The following is a 26870-nucleotide window of genomic DNA, read 5'->3' as shown; positions in this document are numbered from 1 at the left end:
AAACAGCTCCTGACTGGACACACCACCAGGTGACCCTGCTGTGAGCTGTACGTCGTTGTCTGCCTCCACCGCTTCGTCAATGATTTAGTCCTCTGGGTTAGGTCCACTTTCGGCCGGCTCCAGCCCTGCTGAAGTATCCACGGAGCTCTTGGTGGTGGAGGTGGGGTCACTGCCGAGGATAGTGTCCAATTCCTTCTAAAAACGGCAGGTCTAGGACGCAGCACTGGGGTGACAGTTTGCCTCCCTAGCCTTCTGGTACACCTGCCTTAGCTCCTTGATCTTTTCTCTGCACAGCAGCATGTCCTGATCATAGCCTTTTTCTCACAAGCTTTGAGAAATCTGCCTGTAGGTATCGAAATTCCTACGGCTAGAGCGCAGCTGGAAGGACTGCACAGCCTCCTCTCCCCAAATACTGAGCAGATCCAGCAGCTCTGCATTGATCTAAGCAGGAGAGGATTTTCCGCCTGGAGCCACCATTGTCAGCTGGGGAGATGCGATGTGAGCTCTCCATGCTGAGCAAACAGAAAGTTGAATTTCCAAAATTCCCAGGGCTTTCAGGGAGGAGGAGCGGACAGTTGCTTGCCTGGCTACAGGGCAGCGGAGTTGGAACTGCTGACCAGAGCGGTCAGGGTGGGCATTGTGGGATACCTTCTGGAGGCCAATTACAGCAATAAAATCAAGCGTGGTGTCTACACGGCACTTTGGCAGCAAAACTTTTGTGTAAAAAGCCCTGTCTCTCTCATCGAAGTGGTTTTATTTTGTCGCTAAAATGGAGGAGTTTTGTTGCCAAAAGTCGCATTGCAGTGTGTACACCTCTACTGTTTTGTCACCAAAAGCCGCCTTTTTGCGAAAAAACTCTGCAGTGTAGACAAGGCCTTAATCTCTTACTAGCATTGTTGCATGTACCTTAAGTTGGAACTGACATGATGCATTCTCTGTGCAGTGGTGTTGTAGCTGTGACAGCCCCAGGAAATTAGAGAGACAAGGTGGGTGAGGTAATATTTTGTATTGGACTAATATCTGTTGGTGAGAGAGACAAGCTTTTAAGCTACACAGAGCTCTTCTTGAAGTCTGGGGAACAGTGTCACAGCTAAATACAAGGTGGAAGAGATAACACATATTTCAAGGGATCATGCACGGTGAAGAGGCCCTTTAACACCCCTCCAGTCATAAAGAGGCGAGGAAGGCGAGGGTGAGGTAGCAGGGAAACAGGCCACTTCACCTTGAATGATCCCTTGAAATATGTTAACTATTTGTACTACACGATATGTTCCACCTTGTATTTAGCTGTGACACTGACTAAGTTTCCCAGGTCTGAAGAACAACTCAAAGACAAGCTTTTGAGCTTACACGCTCACCAAACGAAGTTGGTCCAATAAAAGGTATTACCTCGCCTACCTGGTCTCTGTGATGCATTCTGGTATTTCTAAGTTGGGGAATTTATTATAAAGTGGGACATTGCAGTGCAGGCTGTAAGGCAATCAAAATTATGATGATGGAAGGAAGAAGGATCAGGTTGAGGGACATTTTGCTTTTTCCATTTGGAACAAACTTATAATATGATGGGAAAATGCTGGTTTGAAGAGGGACTGGGGGAGAGCAGTTCTAGATATGTGGAGAGCAGATGGCTGGGAGTGGAATCTGATGAAAAAAATAGAATTTGCTTTTATATAACACTTTTCATACTCTTTCTTCCAGAGCACTTTGGTGGACATTTGACAGTGATCCAAACTTTTGGGTCTTCTTGGAAACTTTTCAGCATTTTACTATTTTTCTGTATTGTGGGTAGCAAATAATCAGGATCTGGGCCCCATTGTGCTAAGTGCTTTACAAACACAGAAGAAAAACCCACTATCAAAAGTCTTGCAGGACAGATTTCTGTCCAAAACGAATATCAACAAATAAATGTTTAGGTTAGTTATAAATGCTGGGACTTGAGCAGATTACAAAAGTAATAGCAGAAATTAAGATCCTTTATCTGAACTGGCTGTATCTGCTTTACCCAAATCTGTTTCCGAATCCCTGGCTATTTGTGTTGCAGGGCTGGGAAGGGAAGGAATGTCAGCTCTTCATGGGTATTGTTGGTTTGTGAGGACTTTCCATAATTCAGTCTGAGTTTAACAAGGACTCATTTTGAAAGCTCTCTCGGTGATCATCAAATGGACGAATTGTCTATACGTACTCCCTCTTCAGTATGAGTCTCGGATGATTTTCATTCATTCTGGAAGCCCTCTGCTCTGTTTGCTGTGTTGCATGTTCTCTCTCGCTCTGGAGCTTTCTCACTGATCTGTGGTCCAAGTAATTCTGCCTGTTTCTTACTCAATCCTGTTTTAGCAACAGGAAAACACATCAGAAGCCAAGTTCACTCAGATTTCACTTTTGATCCACTTGGTGCATGTCAGGGCTGGGCTATCTGGCATTTTTTTCTTCTTGTATCTGGTGATCTGAGACCCATGGTATGTCTACACTTAAAAACTTAAGTCAGCCTATATTAGGTCTGTTTACAGCCACCGCAGTAGTTACTGCAGTGGTGCATATCCACACTGTGCTAAGAAGGGCAGTGTGGCAGAGCCCAGTCTCTCAGCTCTACTTCCAGATCCCTGCTGGGAGCCTGGCTGCCTCCTGGGCTCCAGGTGGGCTGGTTCCCTCTTCCACCTCCCCCCCCTCCTCCCCCCCCCGCAGCTCCTCATTCCATGCCAGGAGCTGGGAAGGGAAAGGGGGGAAAACTTCCTGGGCTTCTTGCCCTGCCTCTCAGATGGGAGTGGGGCCCTGCTGCCCAGCTCTCCAGGGAAGCAGGGTGTAGCTGGGCTCTAGCTGTCTGCCTTTCTTGTCAATGGGAGCCGTGAAATTGACTGGAGAGCTAACAGCTGATATAAGTAACAGTGTCCACACAGTCACTGAGTTGCCCTAACTACACCAACATATGCCCTACGCCTTTTGTGGAGTGGAGTTATGTCAGTGTAGTAGGGCACTTATATTGGCGGGACAAAGCTGTAGTTTAGACACTGACCTAATTAGGTCAAGGTAATCTGCCTTATGTCGACCTAACTGTGTAGTGTAGGCCAGGCCCCAGTCAGAACAAGCAAGTAAATGTCAATTTGCAATGTAACTTTACAACAGATGTCTCCTGAGTGTACTAGCTGGAGCAGATCTGCATGGATTCCTGTCTTGTCTTGTGGATAAATGCATTTGAAGGGAAACTTTCAGAGCAGGTTCTCAGCCTTGACTTGTAAAATCTAGGACTCTCAACATATCTAGATTCCAGTTTCTATTGTGGCCTACACTTAAAGGGGAACTGAAATGCTCTTAAGATGAACAAACCCCAGATAATTTAAGATCCCACATCCCTAATAAGAGTAAACTTTACAATGATCTTTTTTGTGTTAAAGTGTGTTTAGATATGAAAATCAGTTACTTGAGTTAATAAATCACTTTTTCTAGAGTTGCCAACATTATATTTAAAAAATAAGGGACTGTTTTCTTACCAGCCTCACTCCACCTCTTCTCCCAATATTATTATCATCATTTATTATTATTAATAGTTAATAAGCAGTACTCACCTACTTTCGCCGGGGTACTTCTTGCTGCTTGCAGCAGCTCCCGATCTTGTTGCACAGAGTTAAAAAAAATAAGGGACGTCACTTGTAATAAGTGTCACTGACTCTTAAATCATTGTGAACAGTGCAGCTATTAATGATGACAGATACACTTAGCATTTATATAGCTTTTTGATCTGACATTTTCAAGTGCTTTACAAAGGAGCATAGGTGTCATTAGACTCGTTTTATAGATGGGGAAACCAAGGCACAGGGAGTCTAAGTGACTTGCCCAAGGCGATAGGGAATTAGTGGCAGAGTCAAGAATGGACCCTCGATCTCCTGACTCCCAGTCCCTTGCTGTTGTCAGAGCCATAGTAAACTGCTGCAGCAGAATCACAGAACCCTGGTTCCTGAACCAGAATAAGACACAAACAAGCCTTTCAGTTTGCCTTTAATTCTTAGTTGTGGGAGTTCCTCACTTGTGGTCAAAATGCACTAGATGCAGGTCTGGGCTGGGATGTAAAGGCATCTGACATTTCTCCTGTGCCCTGTTTCTGGGGCTGCACTGTGTATTGCCATGCCCTCTGTTCTGCATTAGAACAACACGTGGGCTGCTCTAACTCAGGCAGGACTGCCATAGCCATTAATGGATGGACATGCAGGGAAAGATCAACATGGTGCATGGACATCCTGCCAGTCTCTTTACACTGCTGCAACAGTAAGGACCTGTTTCATAATAGCTCCTATGAGCCTCTCTGCCACTGCTGAATCACCATTAGGCTTGGGCTTGCTAAACCACTTTTAGGGCCAGATTATGCTGGTTGTATGATGCAAAGCAGCCATGCCGAAGGGCTTGGCCCAGAGATCTGTATGTGTGATCAATTATGATGTGAGATTGCAAAAAGTTTATAAAAATATTTTATAGTAAAAAAAAAAAAAAAAAGTTAATCATTAGACATTTGAAAGCTGTAATTAGAGGCCTTTGAGGAGAAATATAGGGTCATACCCGTAACTCAGTTGGACTAGGAGTAGTGTTTGTTTTAAAGGAATGGGGTTAGAGTAGCTGACGTATTATAGACCCGGTTAAAAATGTCCTGCTTAGATATGGGCCGAAAGCAAAGTTCATAGGCATAGGTTGTCCCTACAAGGGGCCAAATCTGGACAATCTGGAGTCTAAATCAGCAATTCCCAAACTTTATAGGTTCATGTACCACCACCTTCTTACAAAATGGATGTTTGAAGTACCACATGCAAATTTCTCCTTTCTGTGCACATTTTAGGCCTTAATAGACTTTACTTAAGTATTTACGGACTCCTAATAAAATAAGTTTTGAATCTGGCTGATGGATATCCACCTGAGGTAACTAAAAGAATGAGGAGTATCGCTGGGGGAGAGTTAGAGGACATAAGGATTACAGCTAGTTGGGAATTTTTCAATGAAATGGTTTTTCATCAGAAAATGCCAGTTTGTCTAAACTTTTCACGGGAAGGTTCCAGTTCTGACAGAACTTTTGTCAGGAGAGGTTTCCAGTAGAACTTCTGCTCAAACTCAGAGTAAGAGAGAAAGAGATACCTCCCAGAATAGCTTGGAGGACGGGTTACTCACCTGGGATATGGGAGACCCAGGTCTTGAATCTGAATTTAGGCAGAGCAGGGATTTGAACCTGCATTTCCTACCACCCAGGTGAGTACCCCAACCCCCAGGCTGTTGGCTGTTCTGAGGTGGGTGGGAGTCTCTTTGGCTATTCACAAAAAACTTCAAAATGTCTCACTTTCATCCTGATGTCAGAAATTCTTGTTCCACAGCACAAAAAGTTTTGTGAGATAGCAAAACAGTTTCCCATCAACTCTAGTGTAGTTCAGGGTCTCAGGTGGTGAGTATGTGTAAATGGGAAGGGGTGCTCAGTGGGGATGGTAGACAGGTGTGATAAATTAAGTGGGGAGAGGGGGGGATAGCTCCCTTTTATGGACACCCAGCCAGCCAGTTAGCTAGAAGTCCCTCTTGGTGGCTGTTCTCTGCTTGCTTTACCTGTAAAGGGTTAAAAAAGTCCCCCAGGTAAAGGAAAGGGAGTGGGGCACCTGACCAAAAGAGCCAATGGGAAGGCTAAAACTTTTTAAAATGGGGGAAAAAATTGCCCTTTGTTTCTGTTGTGGCTCTCCAGGGAAGAGGGGAACAGGGAGCAGTTATGCTATGAGAAGCTTTAAGCCAGGTATGATCATAGATAATCAGATCATACCTAGAACTACTTATTTGGAACCCCCAAATGTGTAAGTAGATCAGGAAGGTCTAGGAAGACACGATTAGGGTTATTACTTTTATTTTTTATTGGCTTGTGGACTCCTCTGTGCTAACCCCAAATGCGTTTTGTTTTGCTTGTAACCTTTAAGCTGGACCTCAAGAAGGTTATTCTTGATGTTTAAATTTTGTAAGTGGTTTTAAATCTAGCAAAAGCCTAAGTTCCAGATGTATTTTCTTTCTTTTTGTTTTTAATAAAAAAGGTAAATGTTAAGAACAGGATTGGATTTTTGGTGTCTTAAGAGGTTTGTGCATGTTGTCTAATTAGATGGTGGCAACAGCAATTTCCTTTGTTTTCTTTCTCAGCTCTTCCCCGGAGGGTGTGTGTGAAAGGGCTTGAGGGTACCCCACAGGAAGGAATTCCTGGGTTCCAAAAAGGGGTTTTGCATTTGGGTGGTGGCAGCGTTTACTAAGCCAAGGTCAGAAAAAAGCTGTAACCTTGGGAGTTTAATACAAGCCGGGAGTGGCCAGTATTAATTTTTAAAAATCCTTGCAGGCCCCCACCTTCTGCACTCGACGTGCCAGAGTGGGGAATCAGCCTTGACAAGGTGAGGAGTCTTGGCTGGAATTGGAGGGGTTTATCTGGGCATCGGGCAGCTTCAGCTTCAATTCACCCTTGTTCCAAGACTTCATATTCCTGTTTCCCTCTGAACCAGAGAGCTCTGCCAGTGGCCTCTCCAGAGAGTCTTTCCCACAGGTCATCTCCTGCTTTGGTCCCTGGACTCACAACTTCCTCCTCCCATCTGTTAACCTATCTGGGATCACAGCACAGCCAAGGGAGGCTTCACCAGCCCACCAGTCTCACTTCTGGTTCATCATCATAGGGAGCCTCATTCCTGACTAGATGCTACCTTGTAATTCTCCCCTCCAGCCTGTCTGCCTTCTCTCTGCTCCTGGGAGCCACCAACAGCTTTTATCTTGTTTATCAAGTAGCTACCGCCTTATACCTGGCCTCATTCCCCAGTTAGTCTGCTGCTCTCTTGAATACCTATTTCCTTAAAGGAGCCATGTTCTGGAACAGAGATTGGTTGGTGCTAGGCCCACTACTCCTTAAAAAGGACAGACCATTCTGTTACTGTGTACCACTTGCAACAAGTACATGAACCACCAGTGGTACAATTACCACAGTTTGGGAATCCCTGGTCTAAATCCCGGTGTTTTGATTGGGCCCAACTTTGCTTCTGTCTCTCTTATCATTGCACTTTGTATTTCCAAGGATGTTTGCATGATAACAGGATATTTGTTGCTTAGGAGTATATTTGTTCCCAGTGCTTATTCTTCACCGGAAGTTGTTGTCCTTTGTTATATCACAAGAGGTTGCCTTGGAAATAATGATAATATTGTGCATAGACTATGGGGACATCAGGTGAGGAATAATGAAAACTAGTTATTCTGTTATTTATTTAATATCCCTGAATGAGGGATATTATGAGGAGAACTATCGAGCCTACTGGAATAGATTGTAAGGAGAAGGGTCTCTGAATATCTTAATTCAGTTTATGGATTTCATAAGACCCTACTGTCTAGCCTGTATTCTAAAGGTGAATTTACAGTAATGTCCTTTTCTGGCTGATCATAGGTTACATGTATGTTATAGGATACATATACACTTTCTAGGCATTCTCTGTATTTCAGAAAACGTGTTGTTAGGGCATGTTCTGCATTACAAGATTAACCCACTGCCTGAATGTTGTTCTGCAGAAACAATGCATAGGATCTTTCCAAAGGCAGATTTTAAAAGGCCAATGAAGATTACTTTTTATATAATACAAATAAAATCAATAAGGGAATCTTGCCATTAATTGTACTACATAAAATACACCATCTATGGGATTCTACTAGAAAAAGACACTGCTTTGTGGAATGAGACAGGGAATTAAGTTGGATTCATGGGAGGGTGATGGCTATCTACCCATGCTGATGCAACTATTTCCTTTGTAACTTCTACTGTGGGTACTAATAGGGCAAAGTAAAAGCATGCTGTAATTACACAAGCCAAGATAAGAATAATTCATTTCTGTATCATCTCAAGCATGTAACTATTGAGCAATAAATACTTCTGTTTTCTCCTTCGAACTAATCTGCAGAAGAACAAGGGAAAAAAAGCATGTGTTGAACTTAAATCCTGTCCCACATTGTTACTGTGGCTTGCCTTGAGGAGGATAAGTAGTAGTAGTTGGTGATCCCTCGGAGTTCGAGGATGATAGTCTTCTAGGAAATGATAGCAGTTATTGCTGGTGGATCCGCAGATGGCTAATAAGACCAGTTTGGGAGCCACAGATCTTATCACAGTTGGGGCAGATGTTTTCCGGTAGAAGGGGCAGATTTAGATTGTTGAGGCAGGCTGCAGGATGTTCTTTCTTCCTTTCCTGTTTCTCTGTTTCCTGTTGTCTTCGTTGAGTCTCGGAATGCTGGGATCCTTGCAACGTGGTCCTTCTCCATTGTAGTTGGTCGAGGGCTTGGGTTTCCCATAAGTTTATGTCCATGTTGCACTTCTTCATGTTTGCTTTGAGGGTGTCTTTGAAGTGCTTTCTTTTCCCTCCCCTCATTTGTTAGTCTTGACTCAGTTGTGAGAACATGACCTGCTTTGGGAGTCGATTGTCTGGCATTCGAAGAACTTGACCAGCCCAGCGGATTTGGTGGCAGATGATTATAGTTCTGATGTTGGAGGTCTTGGCTTGGTACAGAAAACTGATGTTAGTCTGTCGATCATCCCACTTAATTCATAAGCTCTTGTGGAGGCACGGTTGATGGTATCATTCAACAGCCTGGAGGTGTCTACTGAACATGACCCAGGTTTCAGCACTGTACAGCAAAGTGAGGATAACAATGGCCTGGTACACAAGAACCTTGGTTTGGTTCTTGATGTCACAATCTTCAAAGATATATTTTCTCAAGTGTCTGAACCAGTGGACTCCCTATTCGATGTGCTGGCTGCAGCGGCCCCAGCAAGGGTGGCCCTGCCCATACACAACGAGGTTGTCAAAATTGTAAAAGCCCTGTAGCAGACCCCTTCATCCCTGCCCCCTATTTCTCAGAGGGAAGAGTGCAAGTATTACGTCCCTGTAAAAGTGTTTGAGTACTTCGAGTTCCCTCCCCCAGGTCACTAGTAGTTGCAGATGCCAATGAGCACAACAGGCAGGGGCAAACCAGCTCAACCCCCAAGAATAAAGATCCGAAATGACTTGATCTGTACGGCAGGAAAATTTACTCTACAGCCAGCCTACAGCTTTGCATCGCAAATCATCAGGCCCTGCTCAGCAGGTATCACTTTAATGTATGGAAATCCATGGCCAAGTTTGCTGACTCACTCCTGCAGGATGCTAAGCAGGAGCTCAATGCCGTACTAGATGAGGGTAGGGCAATTACAAGGGCCTACCTCCAGGCTGGCTCAGATGCGGCAGGTTCTGCAGCCGGGGCAGTGGCATTGGCGGTGTCAATGAGGTGGGCATCATGGTTGCAGTCGTCTGGCTTGTCGGTGGAAGTTCAACAGTCTAGCCGGGACCTCCTGTTCGACAGCGTGGCCCTGTTTGCTGAACAAACGGACAGCAGATTACATGGCCTGAAAGATCCCAGGGCCACTCTTCGCTCACTGGGACTGTACATCCCATCCCACGCTAGGAAGAGATTTAAGACTAAGCAAACACAGAGGTTCACAAGGCAGGCCAGAGTGGAACTCTACCACAGGAAGAGCTGGGGATATAGGTGTCGCCAAGGCCAACCGCCGGTAGTGCGGGCTCATTCAGGCTCGAGCCGTGCCCCTCCTAGTAACAGGCAATCATTTTGAGGGGACGCTTGAGGGCTGACCTCGCAGCCTGCAATCAGGATCTGTCTCACCCTTTATTTTCCTACCATTTGTTGCCTTAACTCCCTGTTTGGACCGCCATAACTATAGACCTTTGGGTCCTCAATATGGTGGCAGTGGATTATACCTTCCAATTTCTCTATCCCTCCTTCTCAGGGACCCTTCTCACGAGCAATTGCTCACGCAGGAGGTGCATAGAGGAAGTTCCTGTGGAACAAAGAGGGAAAGGATTTTACTCCTGGTATTTTCTCATTCCAAAGGCCAAAGGGGTTCTGTGCCCCATCCTAGACCTGTGAGACCTCAACAAATACTTCATGAAGTTGAAGTTCCTCACAGTCTCCCTGGCCTCCATCATTCCCTCCTTGGTTCCTGGAGACTGGTATGCTGCCCTCAATCTGAAGGACGCTTACTTTCATAATTAGATATTTCCCAGCCACAGGAGATTTCTACAGTTTGTGGTTGCTCAGACATACTACCAATTATCATGCTCCTGTTCGGCCTACCTACAGCGCCAAGAGTGCTTATAAAGTGCATGGCGGTAGTCATAGCCTACCTCAGGCATCGGGGTATCCAGATCTTTTCCTACCTCGACAACTGGCTCCCAAAAGGGCCACTCTAAAGGGCAGGTGCAGCGCAGTGTTGAGGTGTTGCAAGCAACTTGTCAAGCTTTGGGCCTGTTCATAAATGAACAAAAATCGACATTGGTCCCTGTTCAGAGGATAGAGTTCATAGGAGCTTTTCTTCAACGCCACCCAGGCCAGAGCATTTTTACCATAAGCCAGGTTCAGGGCAATGTCAGATCTGATTGCCCAAATCACTGCACACCCGCTCGCCTCAGCTCGGGTCTGCCTCAGAGTCCTACGTCACATGGCTGCGTGTACCTACATCATCCAGCACACAAGACTATGGATAAGGTCTCTTCAGATGTGGCTATTGTTGGTCTATTCCCCAGACAGGCTCTTCACGATCCCTCCTTGGGTGCTCACCTCCCTCCAATGGTGGTCCAACCCAGATCCAGTGATGGAAGGTGTTCTGTTGCAACTTCATGGCCCACAGTATCTCTGGTGTCAGCTGCGTCCGACCTCAGATGGTGTGGTCAGGCGTTCTGATGTATGCCTTCCCACCAATTCCACTGATCAGTGGGGTCCTTTTCAAGATCAAGAGGGACAAGGTGCGAGTCATTATGATCTCCCCAGCTTGGCCTCTCCAGCAATGGTTCGGCACGCTCATAGACTTGGCAGTAGCAGCTCCGTGGGTTCTTCCCAACCGCCCAGACCTGCTCTCTCAGGATCACGGGTGGCTGCTGCACACGAACCTTGCTTCTCTCCACCTTACAGTGTGGATACTGGGTGGCTGAAGTCTGAGGAGCAGGCCTGCTTCAGTCAGGTCCAATAGGTTCTTCTGGAAAGCAGAAAGTCCTCCACTATGGCTACCTACCTCTCAAAGTGGAAGCGCTTTTCTTGCTGGAGTCGGAGCAGAATATCTCTCTGATCAGCGCATCTCTGCAATCCATCCTGGATTACCTCCTGCATTTAAAGCACCAGGGCCTTGCCTTTTGATCGATCAAGGTGCACTTGGTGGCCATAGCAGTCTTCCACACTCACGTCCAGGGTAGATTGGTATTCTCACATGAGATGACGATAAGGTTTCTGAAGGGCCTCAAGAGGCTATTTCCTCTGGTCTGGGATCTGGTTCCCCAATGGGATCTCAACCTAGTCCTCTCCAGGCTCACCGGTCCTCCTTTCAAGCTTCTGGCCTCTTGTTCTCTCTCAAACCTGTTGTGGAAGGTCGCATTCATTATAGCTATTACCTCAGCGAGGTGAGTCTCCGAGATTAAAGGTTTTACGTCGAAGCTCCCATACACTGAGTTTTACAAGGATAAAGTCCAACTGTGTCCCCATCCTGCCTTCCTGCCAAAGGTGGTGTCACACTTCCATGTCAACCAGGATATCTTCCTCCCATTTTTCTGTCCGAAGCCCCACGTGTCCAACGAGGAAAGGCATCTATACACCCTAGAGGTCAAGCGTGCCCTGACTTTCTACCTTGAGTGTACTAAGCCCTTTTGCAGATTGACTCAACTTTTTATTGCAGCGGCTGACAGAATGAAGGACCTCCCAGTGTCATCTGAGAGGATTTTGTCCTAGATCATGACCTGCATCCGTACCTGTTACGAATTGGTATGGGTGGTGCCTCCACCAATAGTAACTGTGCACTCCACGAGGGCCCAGGCATTGTCGTCTGCTTTTCTGGCTCATGACCCCATCCAGGATATCTGTGGGGCTGTGACGTGGTCGTCGGTACACGCCTTCATGACATATTACACCATCACCCAGCAAGCCTGGGATGACGGTGGATTTGGCAGAGCTATGTTGCAATTCACACATCCATGAACTCCTACCCACCTCTGAAGGTACTGCTTGGGAGTCATCTACAATGGAATCGACTTGAGCAAGCACTTGAAGAAGAAAAAAACAGTTGTTCTTCAAGATTTGTTGCTCATGTCCATTCCACGACCACCCTCCTTCTCTGTGCAAGACTGCTGACAGCATCACTCTCAGGATTGTCGGAACACTCAAGTCGCTTCACCACATCCAGGTTGCGATCCACAGGGGCAGGAAGGATTTACTATGGTGTAATTGAAGCATGAATGGGAGGTTGGATTTTCCTTGCCACGTAATCCCAGGGGTGCTTAATTTCCTACTTAAACTGGTTTTATACTGTTGCCTTCAACTGAGTTAGGTCAGTGTAACAGAATAGATTTTCCGGCCTTATGTATGTAACACTGTAGGGAAAGGAAGATAGTTACAACTTGACTCTGAAGAATTTCTGCTTCTTGCTATTCTGGAGAAGATCAAGCATAGAAGTTCATAGTCTGGTGTGTTGTCTTGTATTTATAAGAGGGTGGGAAGAGGAATTTGTGATCCAGTTACTCTTTCCCCTCTGCGACTGTTATGATCCAGTGAAAGTCTGTTTCAGCCAAATACTCGAGAAGTTTCCCAAACCAGTCTAGCTTTGTCCCCTGAAAGGCTGTCAGTAGAACTGTTCCAAAATTTTAGTTGAAATTTTAAAATTTCAACAACAAAAAAGCCTTTTTTTGCATCAGTATTTTGAAAAATACATTTTTTAACCAGCTGAAATTTTGAAAATTTGAAATTCGGATTAAATTTTCCATCAAGTTTTCTATGAAGGGAGAGAAAAGGGAGTGAGTGTAAACCCCCCCCCCCCCCTTTTTTTTTTTAAACTAGTCCAAATAAGGGTATGTTGCTACAGAAGGCTGACAGGATACTGTTATGACTTAAGCACTCAAATTTCCCCCCTCCTACTCCTGCATCAAAGCTGCCTAAAAAAAAATGTGGGGAGAAGGTCTGTCTTGTCAGAGCCATTGCATCTTGTTTGAATACATGCAAATATTTAATTTCCGAAGATCAGCACTAAATTCTTATTAAGAAAATACTGGCAATCTGTGATTGACATGACTGAGTTCCTTGTGCTGTATAGAAGTATGGTTTAGATTTTTATAATGCTCACAAGAAGTGTTGGTATTATCTAGACTAGTTACCCTGAAATTGAGTCATGGGAATTATGTAGGGCACAGGGCTAAGAGGAGAACAGCATAAGATTTGAGTTAAAGGGGAAAATGGAATGGAAGACCATAAGCACTCAGTTTAGTATCAAAAGAAATAAAAAACCCTAGTCACAGATCTATTTTTGTTTATCCTTCCATTTAGTTTGAACTGAATTAGCTCATGATCACTCGAACCAAGGTTGTCCCCTACAATTTCTTCTATGAGGTCCTCCCTACTTACCAAAACCAAATCTAAAATGGCATCTCCTCTTGTTGGTTCAGCAACTACTCGGTGAAGGAATCCATCAGCTATCACATCCAGGAAAATCTGAGCCCTATTATTATTACTAGCACTTGTCCCCCAGTCTATATCTGGGAAGTTAGTATCCCATGATCACACAATTCCCATTAGTATTTACTTCATTAAAATATTAAAGAGGTCTCTATCCATATCCAAATCAGATCCTGGTGGGCTATAGCACACCCCAAGCACTATCCCAGGGGAGGCTCTAGTAGCTTTCTTCCCCAATGTGATTTTTGCCCATACAGACTCTGTCTTATCCATTCTGTCACTTCTTATTTCTTTACAGTCTACCTCATCATTGATATACAATGCTACTCCACCACCTTTGCCTCTATTTCTGTCTTTCCTAAACAGCACATACCCTTCAATACCTGTACTCCAGTCATGACTACTATTCTACCATGTTTCTGTTATCCCTATAATAGCTGGTTTCACTTCCTGCATCAGTAACTCTAGTTCCTCCATTTTGTTATCTAAGCTCCTCGCATTGGTGTACAAACATCTTAATTTTTGCTGTTTGGCTTCGCTCACATTCTTTGCCCGATTAGGCACAGACATTCTACCACCAGTATCCCCTATTAGACTGGTATCTACACTACCCTTCCTCCGTATGTCCATTCTCATACCCACGGTTGTATCCTTTCTTACTTCGTTTTCTTCCCTTTCAGTGTTAAAATCCGGCGTGGAGATTACCTGGACATCCCCCAACCATCTCCCCCAAATTCCTAGTTTAAAGCTCTATTAATCAGTTTTGCCAGTTAAAGTGGCAATGCTTATTAAGTGTGGATGAGCTCCTAGATTCAACACCTGTGCCCATTCAGCTGAGGTCTGAAGGGTCACAGTTTGCATCCATTTCCAACAACACCCCCACAATGACCCACCAGCAAAACCTGGGGAGACCAGACTTGACATGACTGACCTTTCTCAGTTTTTTTAAAAAGTAGGAAAAACTCCATCTTTCAAGCTTTCTTTTATACACTATAAAGAGCAAAAAAGTTTATAAGGCCAATTCTTCTACAGTCCTTTTGCAGGTCACCTTTAACAGTCACTTAGCCAAACCCTTGCATTCCCTGTGCACTCAAAACTCGCTCCATCCCTGCCCCATGTGCTCCTTTTGTGTGAGTTTGTTCTTCTTATTTAATTGGATATGTTCATTTACACTAAGAATGACTTTCTCTCCTGTGTTTCTGTTGAGGGTTAACAGCACACAGCAAGGTCATCAAAGTGCAGAAAGATGTGAGGAAAAGAAGACTCTTTCCTAGTAGTGTAGTGTGCTTTGAGCTTCCTTGCAATGTGTGAAGTTGAAGTCTTGCTGGCTACTGGAAGTGTAATCTCAGGTATAGTTTTCCAACCAAATGGGATTGTGGTTTGATCCAGGGTGGCAATTCCTATGTTAGTAAATAGTCAAAGGAAGCAATATACATACAAGCACGTATTTCAGTGCAATCATGTACAATATCTGTGCTGTCTTGTCTGAGCCAAAAGTCTGCACTTCACATATTTTAATTAAAATAATAAATGTAGAAGTATATAGAAAAGCATAATTTATGTAAATTTCACACTACTGTAAACAATGGGCCATCTGTCCCAAGCTCAGGACTCCCTTGACAAATTTATAAACCACAAGTTAAATGGACTCCAGCAATTCCCCAAAGACAGTGCTACCCCAGCAGGGCTACATGAACACCAGTTTGATAATCCCTACCAAAAAAATCACCACCAATCCTGACCCCTCTCCAGTCAGTCTTCAACCCCTCTCAACCCCTATAGGCCAATGAGAAGACATGGTCCTTGTGGTGTGTCTGGTAGGTTAACAAAATCGGGTTGTTGTGATCCGGAAGGAAGCAAGTTCCAAAGGCTTTTGGCTCTGAGGGCAAACCACCCTCTCTGGTGTGGCTAGGTGACTGCACGTTGGGGAACTTTACCTGTGGTGTCTTCTTGACTTTTCAACTATGGTAGTATGCCACAAAAAGAGTCCCCTATAGTCCAAGGCCATTTAGGAGTTTATAGATTAAAATCAGCACTTTAAAATCTACCCAGAAACCTATAATCAGCCAGGACAGGTCCTAGACCACTGCTTTAATATGTCCATGAAAAGAAATGTCATTTAATAAGCAGGCTGCTGAATTGTGCACATAATTTTCCAGATGGAATGAATACATAGCCTCATAGAGAGTGTATTGCAGTATCTAATCTGGCGTTGACAAAGACATGGATGATAATTACATCCTGAAGAAATGGTTGCAGTCTATTGCCCCTGCAGGGAGTTGATAAAAAGCTGACCTGGCTGTAGCTGTCACCTGCTTCTCTGACAACGATTGGGAGTCTGAGCAGATAATAATGTCCATTACAAGGTTCAAGAAGAGCAATAACAGTGAAAATAACTAATCATGCCCGTTAGAAAAAGGATGGCCAAGTGGGTCAAGCATGCAAGACTGGGAGCCAGCGGTCCTGATTAACTCTGCAGCCTTGGGCAAGACACTTAATCTCTTAGCTACTTCTCTCCTTTTAGGAAAAATAACAACTTCAGGGGGTTGTTTGAAGCTTTAAACTCCACTCACCTCCCCACCTTTGAGACCGTCAAATAAAAAGTACCATAGGATTATAAAAGACTGTTGGTCCAGAAATAACAACAGATGAAACTCTTGTGAACTCCTCCGGAAAAAGAATCTTATGCTTTCAAAATGTGCCAGTGAGCTTTATGAGTGACCCAAATAACCAGTGCTTTGGGAGTGTTTTGGTGGAGAACCTCTGCTTGAATAAGCTGCTTCTTTGTTTGCAGAAGAGGCATGCTAAATATGAATGGATGTTGCAGTGAATGTTCAAAAGTTATGGACACCAAATGTGTCTGTTTTTCCATTCTGTTCCATTTAGTGCCAAAAGCACTATACTCAGCTGCTTGGAAAAGGAATGTCAAGATTGATGACAAACATTGCTTAGAGCAGGGGTCAGCAACCTTTCAGAAGTGGTATGCCAAGTCTTCATTTATTCGCTGTAATTTAAGGTTTTGTGTGCCAGGAATACATTTTACACTTACAGGGGCTGGATGGAACTCCAGACTGTCAGCGGGCTGAGTGGGGCCAGTAGCCAGGACCCCAAGCTGGCAGTGGGCTGAGCCGCTCAGCCCACTGCCGGTCTGGGGTCCTGGCCACCGGCCCCACTCAGCCCGCTGCCGGCCTGTGGTCCTGGCCACTGGCCCCACTCAGCCCGCTGCCAGCCCAGTGTTTCATCCATCCAGGCTGGCAGTGGCCTGAGTGGGGCTGGCGGCTGGGACCCCGGGCCGGCGACCGGGACCCCAGGCCAGCAGCAGTGTGCCACTGTAAATCAGCTCGTGTGCTGCAGGTTGCCGACCCCTGGCCTAGAGTGTGTGAGTTATTTTTTGCCAGAATTCTGAATGGTTTGTTCCAGACAGCACTAGAACTAATCTCAATCTTTGATTTATCTTGCTGAAGATCAGGCAGTTTATTTTCAGAGACAGTATGATCGAGTAGATTAATTTTGGTGCTGAACTCCTGGGTTCTAATTTTAACTCTGAAGCTGAATCATTTTGAGACCTTTCTGTCCGTTTTCCACATCTGTACAATGTTGGTAATGCTAATGTTCCTCTAAAGAGGATTAGTTAGTTTTGTAGAGTTTTAATGTAAAGTGCTAAATAGTATTCTGCTGACTTTTGTATACTTATGTATAAAGACTAATAAAAATTGACAAAGAACAAGTCTCAAAAATACTCTTGTTTAATGTTCACTGATTTCCCCGAGCCAAGTTTATAAATTGGGCTGCAGAGCGTACACTGGAAACACATTCTTCTAAGCAAAGACATTGTGTACCCAAATTTACTGGCATAGCATGACATCTGCAGTTCTTTGCCCTAGATGTAGATTCATAGAGTAACATATTTCAGGAATGGGGAGCACAGTCTGCAAAACTGAAAGTGTTCCATCTTGATCAGGTGTTAGGTGCTGCCCATCACACTGAATTCCTTTTAATTCTGTTCAACACAGCCATTATTCCGGAACATCCAGGCTTCATGCTCTGTGTACTTCAGTGTTCCTTAGCGCCATCATTGGATTGATAGACAGTTCTGGCAGACCTAGGTTCCAGGATTTTAGGAGTAGTGTTAATTGTGAGTTGATTGGTGTGTGAAGGATAGGAATTGGTATGCTGCCATTTAACTTTATTTGCTGCATCCACAATCCCATTGTTTCCTATCTACCATGGCCACTGAAGCTTTAACTTTTGCCACCAGTATGAGTGTGACAGGAGATGTTGGTACCAGTGTTAGTGAGTGGATGGACAGAGCTTTTGTATATGTATGTATTTTCCAAGATGCTCAGGCTTTAAGGAGAACCACTGTGCTATTGACTAGTTAGCTCAAAGAGAGGAAACTGAAATAAAATACCATCTTTGCTCACCCTCCTCCTTAGCTGGTGTCGCTTAGTATCTGGGCCCACATGTCTACTCAGCCTTTCTACTTTGCAGTCCACATGCACAGCTGGGATGGGTTGAGGTGTAGGTTGGATGGGCATCTACCTGGGGTACATTATTTGAGGGGGCTTCCATGAGTGAGAGACCTGTAATTCCACTGCAGGAAGAATTTATCAGGTTAGATGATACTCTCTCATCCCCAGTACTTCAGAAACCTCTCCCTCTAGAGCATGCACTCACTGCCGAAGCTGGATTATGTTAATTTCCTGCCTTAGCCAGGGGACAGGGGGAAGAAGGAGCTGGGGAGTGTGAGATTAGAGAGGGATCTAGGGAAGGAAAGAGGGGATCCATAAAGGAGAGAAAGGAAATGGATGGAAGCCCTATTTTTAATCTGGAGGATGAGAAGGAACACCAGAAAAGGTATGTAGTCAGTTACTAGCCATAAGGTCAGCCCTGTCCTCTGATATAAAATGATAATTTGCTGGGTTGTGAGTTTCCCTGTTTTCTTTAAACCCTGTCCTGAAGGAAACAGTCTTTGCTAGGAAAAAGGTGTTGTTTGGAGGGTATTTTGAAATGAGAGAGCTGACTTGAGTCAGGTATTTCGTTGTAAAATCCATGTGGAGACAAGGCACCCGGTAGTTTTATCTCAGTGTAATCAGATGAGGTAAACACTTCGGGGTGGAGAAGTCTAGTATTTACTGTGATCAGCTGCATTGAAATAAAACTACTCTATGCCTTGTCCTCACTAGGATTTTACAATGAGATATCTCTCTCCTTGTGAGAACCACACATTTTTCCATGGTGAGGACAAACCCAGAAAGACAACAGCAAACTAACCGGCACAGACTCTGGATGTGATTTCAGTATCATTTTATTTTTTAGATTGACCCGGACTAAAAATATCTGAAGTGCCCAAAGTTCACCTCCGCCAGTGATAGCAGCAGGATGGGGTTTAGCATAGAAAGGGCTCTCAGTGGCTGTTGTGCTTTAAACAGTGTGTCCTCTATGTGACGTTACACCCCATATGCTTTATGGGAATATGCTTATGATATGGATATGGCATAACTGAGATATATTTTATGCGAGATAGGTTAGGTTCACTCCCTCTGGGGCACCTGGCATTGGCCACTGTCGGCAGACTGGGCTGGATGGACCTTTGGTCTTACCCAGTATGGCCGTTCTTATGTAAGATGGTTCTTTTAAGGTATTATTAGAAAGGTTATGATTTACTGAATGTTATGTAATTTGTATGCATGTATCCTTTCTGTATCTAAAGTTATGAATATTGTTTATGTAACAATTATAACTGTGTGTGTGTATTTGGGGAGACACTCACCAGACAACAGGCCATTAGCCTTGATGGGCCATTAGGAAGAAACAATAAGATTTGAAGATACTAATCTCTCTCCTTCCTGAGAGGCATCTTGGAACATAGCTGTGACACTACTAGGTCAGGTGGTCCTGTCACCTGGTACTAAACACTATTTTGGACTTCTAGTAATTTTCCACTAAAAGGAGGGAGAGGTCAAGCCTGGGAAAAAAAAGATTCCCGTCTTATGTAAATCTTATTTAAGGCTGGAGAGTAAGGCAAACAGGACTCTTCTCCAGTGCCTTCCTGCCCAAGAAGGCTGCTGAAAGTACCTGAAGAGACAAAGGAACTGAGTTGAGGGAAAGGCAAGGGCTGAGTCCAGACTAAGGGCTTGTCTACACTGGCACTTTACAGCGTTGCAACTTTCTCACTCAGAGGTGTGAAAAAACACCCCCCTGAGCGCTGCAAGTTTCAGCATTGTAAAGTGACAGTGCACCAGCGCTGGGAGCTATTCCACTCATGGAGGTGGGTTTTTTTTATAGTGCTCGTGCTGCGACTACACAGCCACGCTAAAGCGCTGCCATGGGCAACGCTTTAATGTTGCTAGTGAAAACAAGCCCTAGGACAGGAGACGAGTTGGTAAAGAGAAATAACTGGAACTGTAAGCTACAGAAACTCTGCACTTGCCTGAAACAACATTTAGGTGAGAGATTATTTCTTGAAACCAGTCTCTTTAAGATCTTAAGCTTAGTTTGCGTGTTTTGTTTTATTTGCTTGGTAATCTGCTTTATTCTGTTCGCTATCCGTTATAATCACTTAAAATCTACCTTTTGTAGTTAATAAACTGTTTTTTGTTTATTATTAAACCCAGTTTGTGCAATTTGTAATTGGGGGGAGGGGGGGGGAGAAAAGTTGTGCATATCTTCCTCCACATTAAGGGAGGGGGCGAATTTATGAGGTTATGTTGTATAGGTTTCTCCACAGCGCAACACAATAATATTTTGGGTGTACTTTCCAGGGGAGCTGCACTTGAGTGCTGGGCAATTTCCTAGCTGAGTCTTCTCATAGAGAGCTGTTCGCAGACTCTGTGTGATTCTACAGCTGGTGCGTCCTTACCTGTGTGTGTGTGTGTGTGTGTGTGTGTGTGTGTGTGTGTGTGTGTGCTGCCAGAGGCCACAGAGCCTAATTCAGCAAAACAGGGAGAGTGAGCCCAGGCTAGTAGAGCAGGCAGACTCAGTGAAATCCCAGTACATCAGGTGGCATCCCAGAATGGGGGTCCAATCTGTCACACCCTACCTCTGCCCAGAGCAGGTGTAAACATCCCTGTGCTTGTGCCCCAGTGACTGCTGGTGCACAATTTGCACTAGAGCTCTCACTGTTGCTCCTCTGGTGGAGCTGAATCAGTGGCAGCAATGGTGGGAAACTTTTCTGGGGGAAAAAACTATTCTTCTGCAGCTTGTTTAGTGACTTTTCAGTCTGCTCTGGTTTAAGGTCCTATTGATTTCTCTTCCACTGTTGCTTTTCTGTGGTAGAAAAACAAGGCCCTGTAATTCTATTGTATATAGATTCTTGGACCATCTTCGTTGTCACAGTCACCGAGTGTCTTCCACTACCATCTGAGATGGCATGATTAATATCTGTTACATGAGGGTCGTTTTCTCGTACCCTTTCCCCTTGGGTGAGAAATTGTGTGCGCCGTGTCAGAGGCCCAGTCAAGCGATGCCCCTCTTGCCATTCATGACTGCTCTGAGGGGAGCTAGCTAGTGGATCATGTGTTTTAAACTTCTGGACTCTGAATGCAGTACAGGCACTGCCACTGTCTGAGGGCCTCTGAGCATACTCTCCGGGTGCAGATCTTCTATCTATCACCCCCTCCTGAGAGTTGCCACCATGAGGCCCACTCTCCATCTCCTAGAACCAGTAATGAACCCTCGGACTACTTCCATAGTTTAAACATGCCATCTCCCAGACCTCCACATAAAGAGGTGAGCCTTCTGCTTTACCTCTTCAAGGGGCCATGGGGTAAGGTATAAATGCTAAACACAGAACCAAACTTTGCACCAGACTTTAAACACTATTGTGTTTTCTTTAGTAGCATGTGAAATGTGCAGAACTAGACAACAACAAAAAAATTACACACATTTCCCTGCCCCAGTTTCCTCATCACTCCAGAGCATTCTTTGGTCTGAGCTCAGAGTAGTCTGGGGCTGTCTAGAGTCCTTCTGTTGCAGTATGTGGTTTGAGTTCTGAAACATGGAATCTTCTTCTCCCAGCTTGCCTAATCTAACCCTAGTGGGTCAATCCCTTTCCCCTCTTCTGCCCAAAACTTTCTGTATGTGTCTCTCCAAGTTTATATGTCCCATCACTAACAGCTCTGTCTCTTTATCCCACTTGGGGAATTTCCACTCTCTTCACTCCTTCTCTCTGCCCCCCAGACAAGAGGAGAAAGTATCTTCTCTCAGCAAACCCATTGTCCCAAGGTGCTTCACCCCAAAGAGATGGGCATTGAGTTCTACTAAGCCACCATTGCTCCTAGTCTGGGAGGTACATGCTTAAAGACTTGTCAACAATGATGGATACACATAGTGAGAGGGACATTCATGATACAGCAATTTTCGTAGCAACAACTTCATAGTATTGACCAAAATTCATAAGTCATACTTAGGTTCCCCAAATAATCACACAATGGGTGGAGTGTTTTTTTTTTTTAAATAATTATATACATGATACTCTGTGTTTATGTTAGAGGAGACCAGGTCAAAGAGGTGCTCCATGTACTTGTAGTGAAAGGTGGGGAGGTTTGTGATGGTCTTTAGTTCCTGCAGGAGTTTGTTTCACCGTCTCTGATGGGCCCTCGAGAAAGCTCTGTCACCTGCACAGATGAGCTTTACCATTGTAATAGAAAGTTCAACTGTTCCTGAGGAGCAGAATTGTTGACTTCAGTCCTCATCCTGGAGCTTTAGATTGGTAATTTGCCAGTAGGGGGAGGCTGTAGTGTGAACTTGTATGTTTTTACTCCCTCTTGCCTCACTATTCTGAGCAGGAGGTAGAAATGGCTGAATCTTGTCTACATGACTGCCCCCATGCTGGTTTCTGGGTCCACATTAGATATCGCATGCATGTGCGATGTGAATGTGTTAATGGGTTGTGGTCGGTTTCTTTCAGCAGACTCTGGGATGCTGGTTTCTCTAGCAGAGGAGAGTGGGTGACAATTGAGCAGTCTAGTCCTTGTATGTGAGTGATGATGCTCATTTGTGATTTTGGGCTGCCACTCTGCATGATTTCACAATGTCCACGAATCCATATGCTGGACTCCATTAAAAGAAGCCTACTGCCCCCTCTGCATTTAAAAGGACATCAACTTAGAAATCACACTTCTTTCTGATTTTTTTTTAAACCTACTATCATTGCAAGTAGCTCCTTAGAGAGATCAGAGAAAAATAGTTATGAATTAGTTTAGCTTGTGCATTTGATAGTTCTCTTGTGAAAAGAACTGTGAGTTTCATGGCTTCCTCTACATATAGAGTCAGTTTCCTTTGTTTGTGCAGGACTTTCATTTAGCAATCAGCAGGGGAGAAAGAGATATTTAAAATTAATAGAAAAACATGTGATTGTAGAACCACAACCTTTGAAGAGGGACTCGAGGGTGAAATAGACCAGACAAGGTTCCTTTAACACAAAGTGGACAGTTGACAGAAAAGACAAAACACAAAAGGGGACATTAGTTAATAGATACACAACAAAGTAATCCCCTATTACTACCCACCACTATAAAATCTGTGGCCATTTTTGCATATATCGGCCTTAGGCAAACTGTGATACAGAGAGATTATCTGTGCCATAGGGCTAATACTTCCCTTCCTCAATGGTGTTGTTAGAGATGAAAGGTGCTATAGAAATGCATAATATTGTTCTGTATTAAACAGCTATAAGGTAGTGAATACAAAATACCTATAGATGTATAGTAGGGCTGTCGATTAATCGCAGTTAACTCATGCGATTAACTAAAAAAATTGTGATGTAAAAAATGAATCACGATTAATCGCACTGTTAAACAATATATTACCAATTGAAATTTATTAAATATTTTTGGATATTTTTCTACATTTTCAAATATATTGATTTCTATTATAACACAGAATACTAAGTGTACAGTGCTCACTTTATATTATTTTTTTATTACAAATATTTGCATTGTAAAAATGATGAAATAAATAGTATTTTTCAATTCACCTCATACAAGTACTGTAGTGCAATCTCTTTATTGTGGAAGTGTAACAAATGTAGATTTTTTTTTGTTACATAACTGCACTCAAAAACAAAACAATATTAAAATTTTAGATCTTACAAGTCCACTCAGTCCTACTTCTTGTTCAGCCAATCGTTAAGACAAACAGGTTTGTATAGATTTACGGGAGATACTTCTGCCTGCTTCTTATTTACAATGTCACCAGAAAGTGAGAACAGGCATTCGCATGGCACTTTTGTAGCTGGTGTTGCTAGGTATTTACATGTCAGATATGCTAAACATTCATATGCCCCTTCATCCTTCGGCCACCATTCCAGAGGACATGCTTCCATGCTGATGATGCTCATAAAAAAAAAAAAATGCATTAATTAACTTTGTGTTTGGACTCCTTGAGGGAGAATTATATGTCTCCTGTTCTGTTTTACCTGCATTCTGCCATATATTTCATGTTATAGCAGTCTCAGATGATGACCCAGCACATCGTTTTAAGAACACTTTCATAGCAGAATTGACAAAACGCAAAGAAGGTACCTGTGACAGGATGATTCCCCCCTCCCCCGCCTCCTGGGGTGCCACCTGATATGCTGGGTCTCACTGAGCCCGGCCTTTCCACCAGCCTGGGTAACCCTAACCCTAATCCTGTCCTTGCTGTGCTAGGCTCTCAAGCCTTCTCCAGAATACACACAGCGAAGGCCACACCCGGTTGCAGACACAGACTGAAATCAGCTCTGTGTGGGAGGACGTAGCTAGGGGAATGGCCAGCACTCACATGCACACCTCCTTTGGGTATAAACCCAAAATAATATTGTCTTGTGCTGTATAGAAAGATCCGCACAGCGCAAGCTCATAAAAATTCGCCCCCTCCCTCAATGTGGAGGAGTTTATGCACAGCTTTTTGCCCCCTCCCCCCCAGATATGAATGGCACAAACTGAGGTTTGTAATAAACAAAAAATAAGTTTCTGAACTACAAAAGGTAAATTTTAAGTGATTATAAGGGATAGCAAACAGAACAAAACAGATCACTGAGCAAATAAAACAAAACACACAAACTAAACTTAATATGCTCAAGAAACAGGTTACAAAATTTAACTTTTCACCCTAATTGTTGTTTTAGGCAGGTTGCAGAGTTTCTGTAGCTTAGAGTCTTATTGTTCTTTCTAATGGCACATTGAGGCTGATTGCCTACTGTCTGCTGGGTGTTCCCCCAAATACACACAAAGTTGTAATTGTTACATAATCAATATTCCTAACCTCAGATACCGAAATGATATATGCATACAAATTGGATAAACACATAAACACATTCAGTAGATCATAACCTTTCCAATGATATCTCACATGACCCATCTTGCATAAAACATATCTTAGTTATGTCATATTCATATCATAATATTTCTATGAAGAATATGGGGTGCAATGTTACAGTACCAATAGCTACAGCACTCGACCCAAAGTTTAAGAATATGAAGTGCCGTCCAAAATCTGAGAGGGATGAGGTGTGGAGCACGCTTTCAGATGTTTTAAAAGAGCAACACTCAGATGCGGAAACTATAGAACCCAAACCACCAAAAAAGAAAATCAGCCTTCTGCTGGTGGCATCTGACTCAGATGATGAAAATGAACATGCGTCGGTCCGATCTGTTTTGGATCGTTATCAAGCAGAACCTGCCATCAGCATGGAGTCCTCTGGAATGGTGGTTGAAGCATGAAAGGACATATGAATCTTTAGCGCATCTGGCACATAAGTATCTTGCGACGCCAGCTACAACAGTGCCATGCGAACACCTGTTCTCACTTTCAGGTGACGTAAATAATAAGTGGGCAATATTATCTCCTGCAAATTGTAACTAAACTTGTTTATCTGAGTGATTGGCTGAAGTAGGACTGAATGGACTTGTAGGCTCTAAAGTTTTACATTGTTTTATTTTTAATGCAGTTATTTTTTGTCCATAATTCTACATTTGTTTGTTCAACTTCCATGATAAAGAGTTTGCACTACAGTACTTGTATTAGGTGAATTGAAAAATACTATTTCTTTTGTTTTTTACAGTGCAAATATTTGTAATCATAAATAAATATAAAGTGAGCACTGTACACTTTGTATTCTGTGTTGCAACTGAAATCAATATATTTTAAAATATAGAAAACATCCAAAAATATTTAAATAAATGGTATTCTATTATTGTTTAACAGCACAATTAATCACAATTCGTTTTTTTAATCTCAATTAATTTTTTTAATTTCTTGACAGTCCTAATGTATAGTATATTTTATTCTACCCATGTTTCCAAAAGTATTTGAAGAAAGCAAGCAAATAAATAATACGCACTTTTGTTTTGTTTAGGAGATTTTCCCCGTCATCTTGTAAATATTTATACCATGAAAACTGAGTACATTGACTTGGGTTTAAGAAGGTATTGCCATTTTCCAGGTCTATCACTGGAGCGCTCGCCCAATTCGATTGCCTCCCGTGCTCGACTGTCCGAAAGGGAAGAGGAGGTCGTGGCTTGTTTTGAGAGAGCATGTGTCATTGCACAAGTGTACTTGCAGGAACTTGAGAAGGTAAGGAAGAAACGTGCTCTAAGTGTGACTTACCTATATGTGGCCTAAATTCTATCTTTGAACAGGGCTCCCAGTGAGTTTGTCAATGGAAGCTGTGCAAATCCGAGGGCAGAATTACAAGTGCTGATAGACTGAAAAGATTGTCACCTACTGAAAGGGTGATGTGTCCTCTCAATATTTCAGACAATAGAAGAGTTTTGATACAGTAGAACCCTTATTTTACTAACTAATTGGGGCCTGAGGGGTTCATAAAATCAAAAAGTTCATAAAATTGAACATCTCAAAGCTACAGTGAGTATGGTGCATAAGTTGTAGCATGGTGCACTGTATCACTTTCTTTTTGTCCTTCCAATCACTGCAAAGTGATTCCCAATGCATGCAAGCAGATGATAAGGACAATGAGTCCATAATCGTATCACTTTTCGTTTCCTTCCCAGACCTTGCATTCAAGAAGCATAAAAGGCAGCAATGTGACTTTCTCTGACTTTGAACTTCCCTATTTCCTGGAAGCAGCTCTACAGAGTGCATATGTGTCTCATTTGAAGAAGGGGTATGTGGATGCAGCTATTTAATACAAATGATTAATGCTGAAGATACTTTCACAGTGGATTTAGACATACTTCTCCATACCTGCCCTGTAGCTTCTGTAAGAGAGCTAACTGGAATGAGCTGACACAGCTCTTGCCACGGCATATTATAGCTACATCTCTGTGCTATGTTGATTTTGCTACTGTTCTCCTTTCAGGGTTCTTTCATTCATTCTACCTGACAGTGGCTCCAAACTGCTGTTCTCTGGACACAGGCATGTAATTTCT

At 43.5% G+C, this 26870-nt stretch overlaps 1 protein-coding gene across 1 annotated transcript in view; it reads left to right on the top strand.

Annotated features, from left to right (window-relative positions):
• Positions 1-26870, top strand: part of TTC7A (tetratricopeptide repeat domain 7A) — a 304003-nt gene that overhangs the window by 15682 nt on the left and 261451 nt on the right. The window contains exons 4-5 of the mRNA XM_054022426.1: positions 25925-26055; positions 26493-26605. Of these exons, the coding sequence (XP_053878401.1) occupies positions 25925-26055; positions 26493-26605 (244 nt within the window). The remainder of the gene's footprint in view (positions 1-25924; positions 26056-26492; positions 26606-26870) is intronic.

This window comes from Malaclemys terrapin, chromosome 3 (assembly GCF_027887155.1).
Source record: "Malaclemys terrapin pileata isolate rMalTer1 chromosome 3, rMalTer1.hap1, whole genome shotgun sequence".
Classification (NCBI taxonomy): Eukaryota; Metazoa; Chordata; order Testudines; family Emydidae; genus Malaclemys; species Malaclemys terrapin.
Note: the sequence above shows the minus strand (reverse complement) of the source record. Positions and strands in the feature narration are given on the sequence as shown.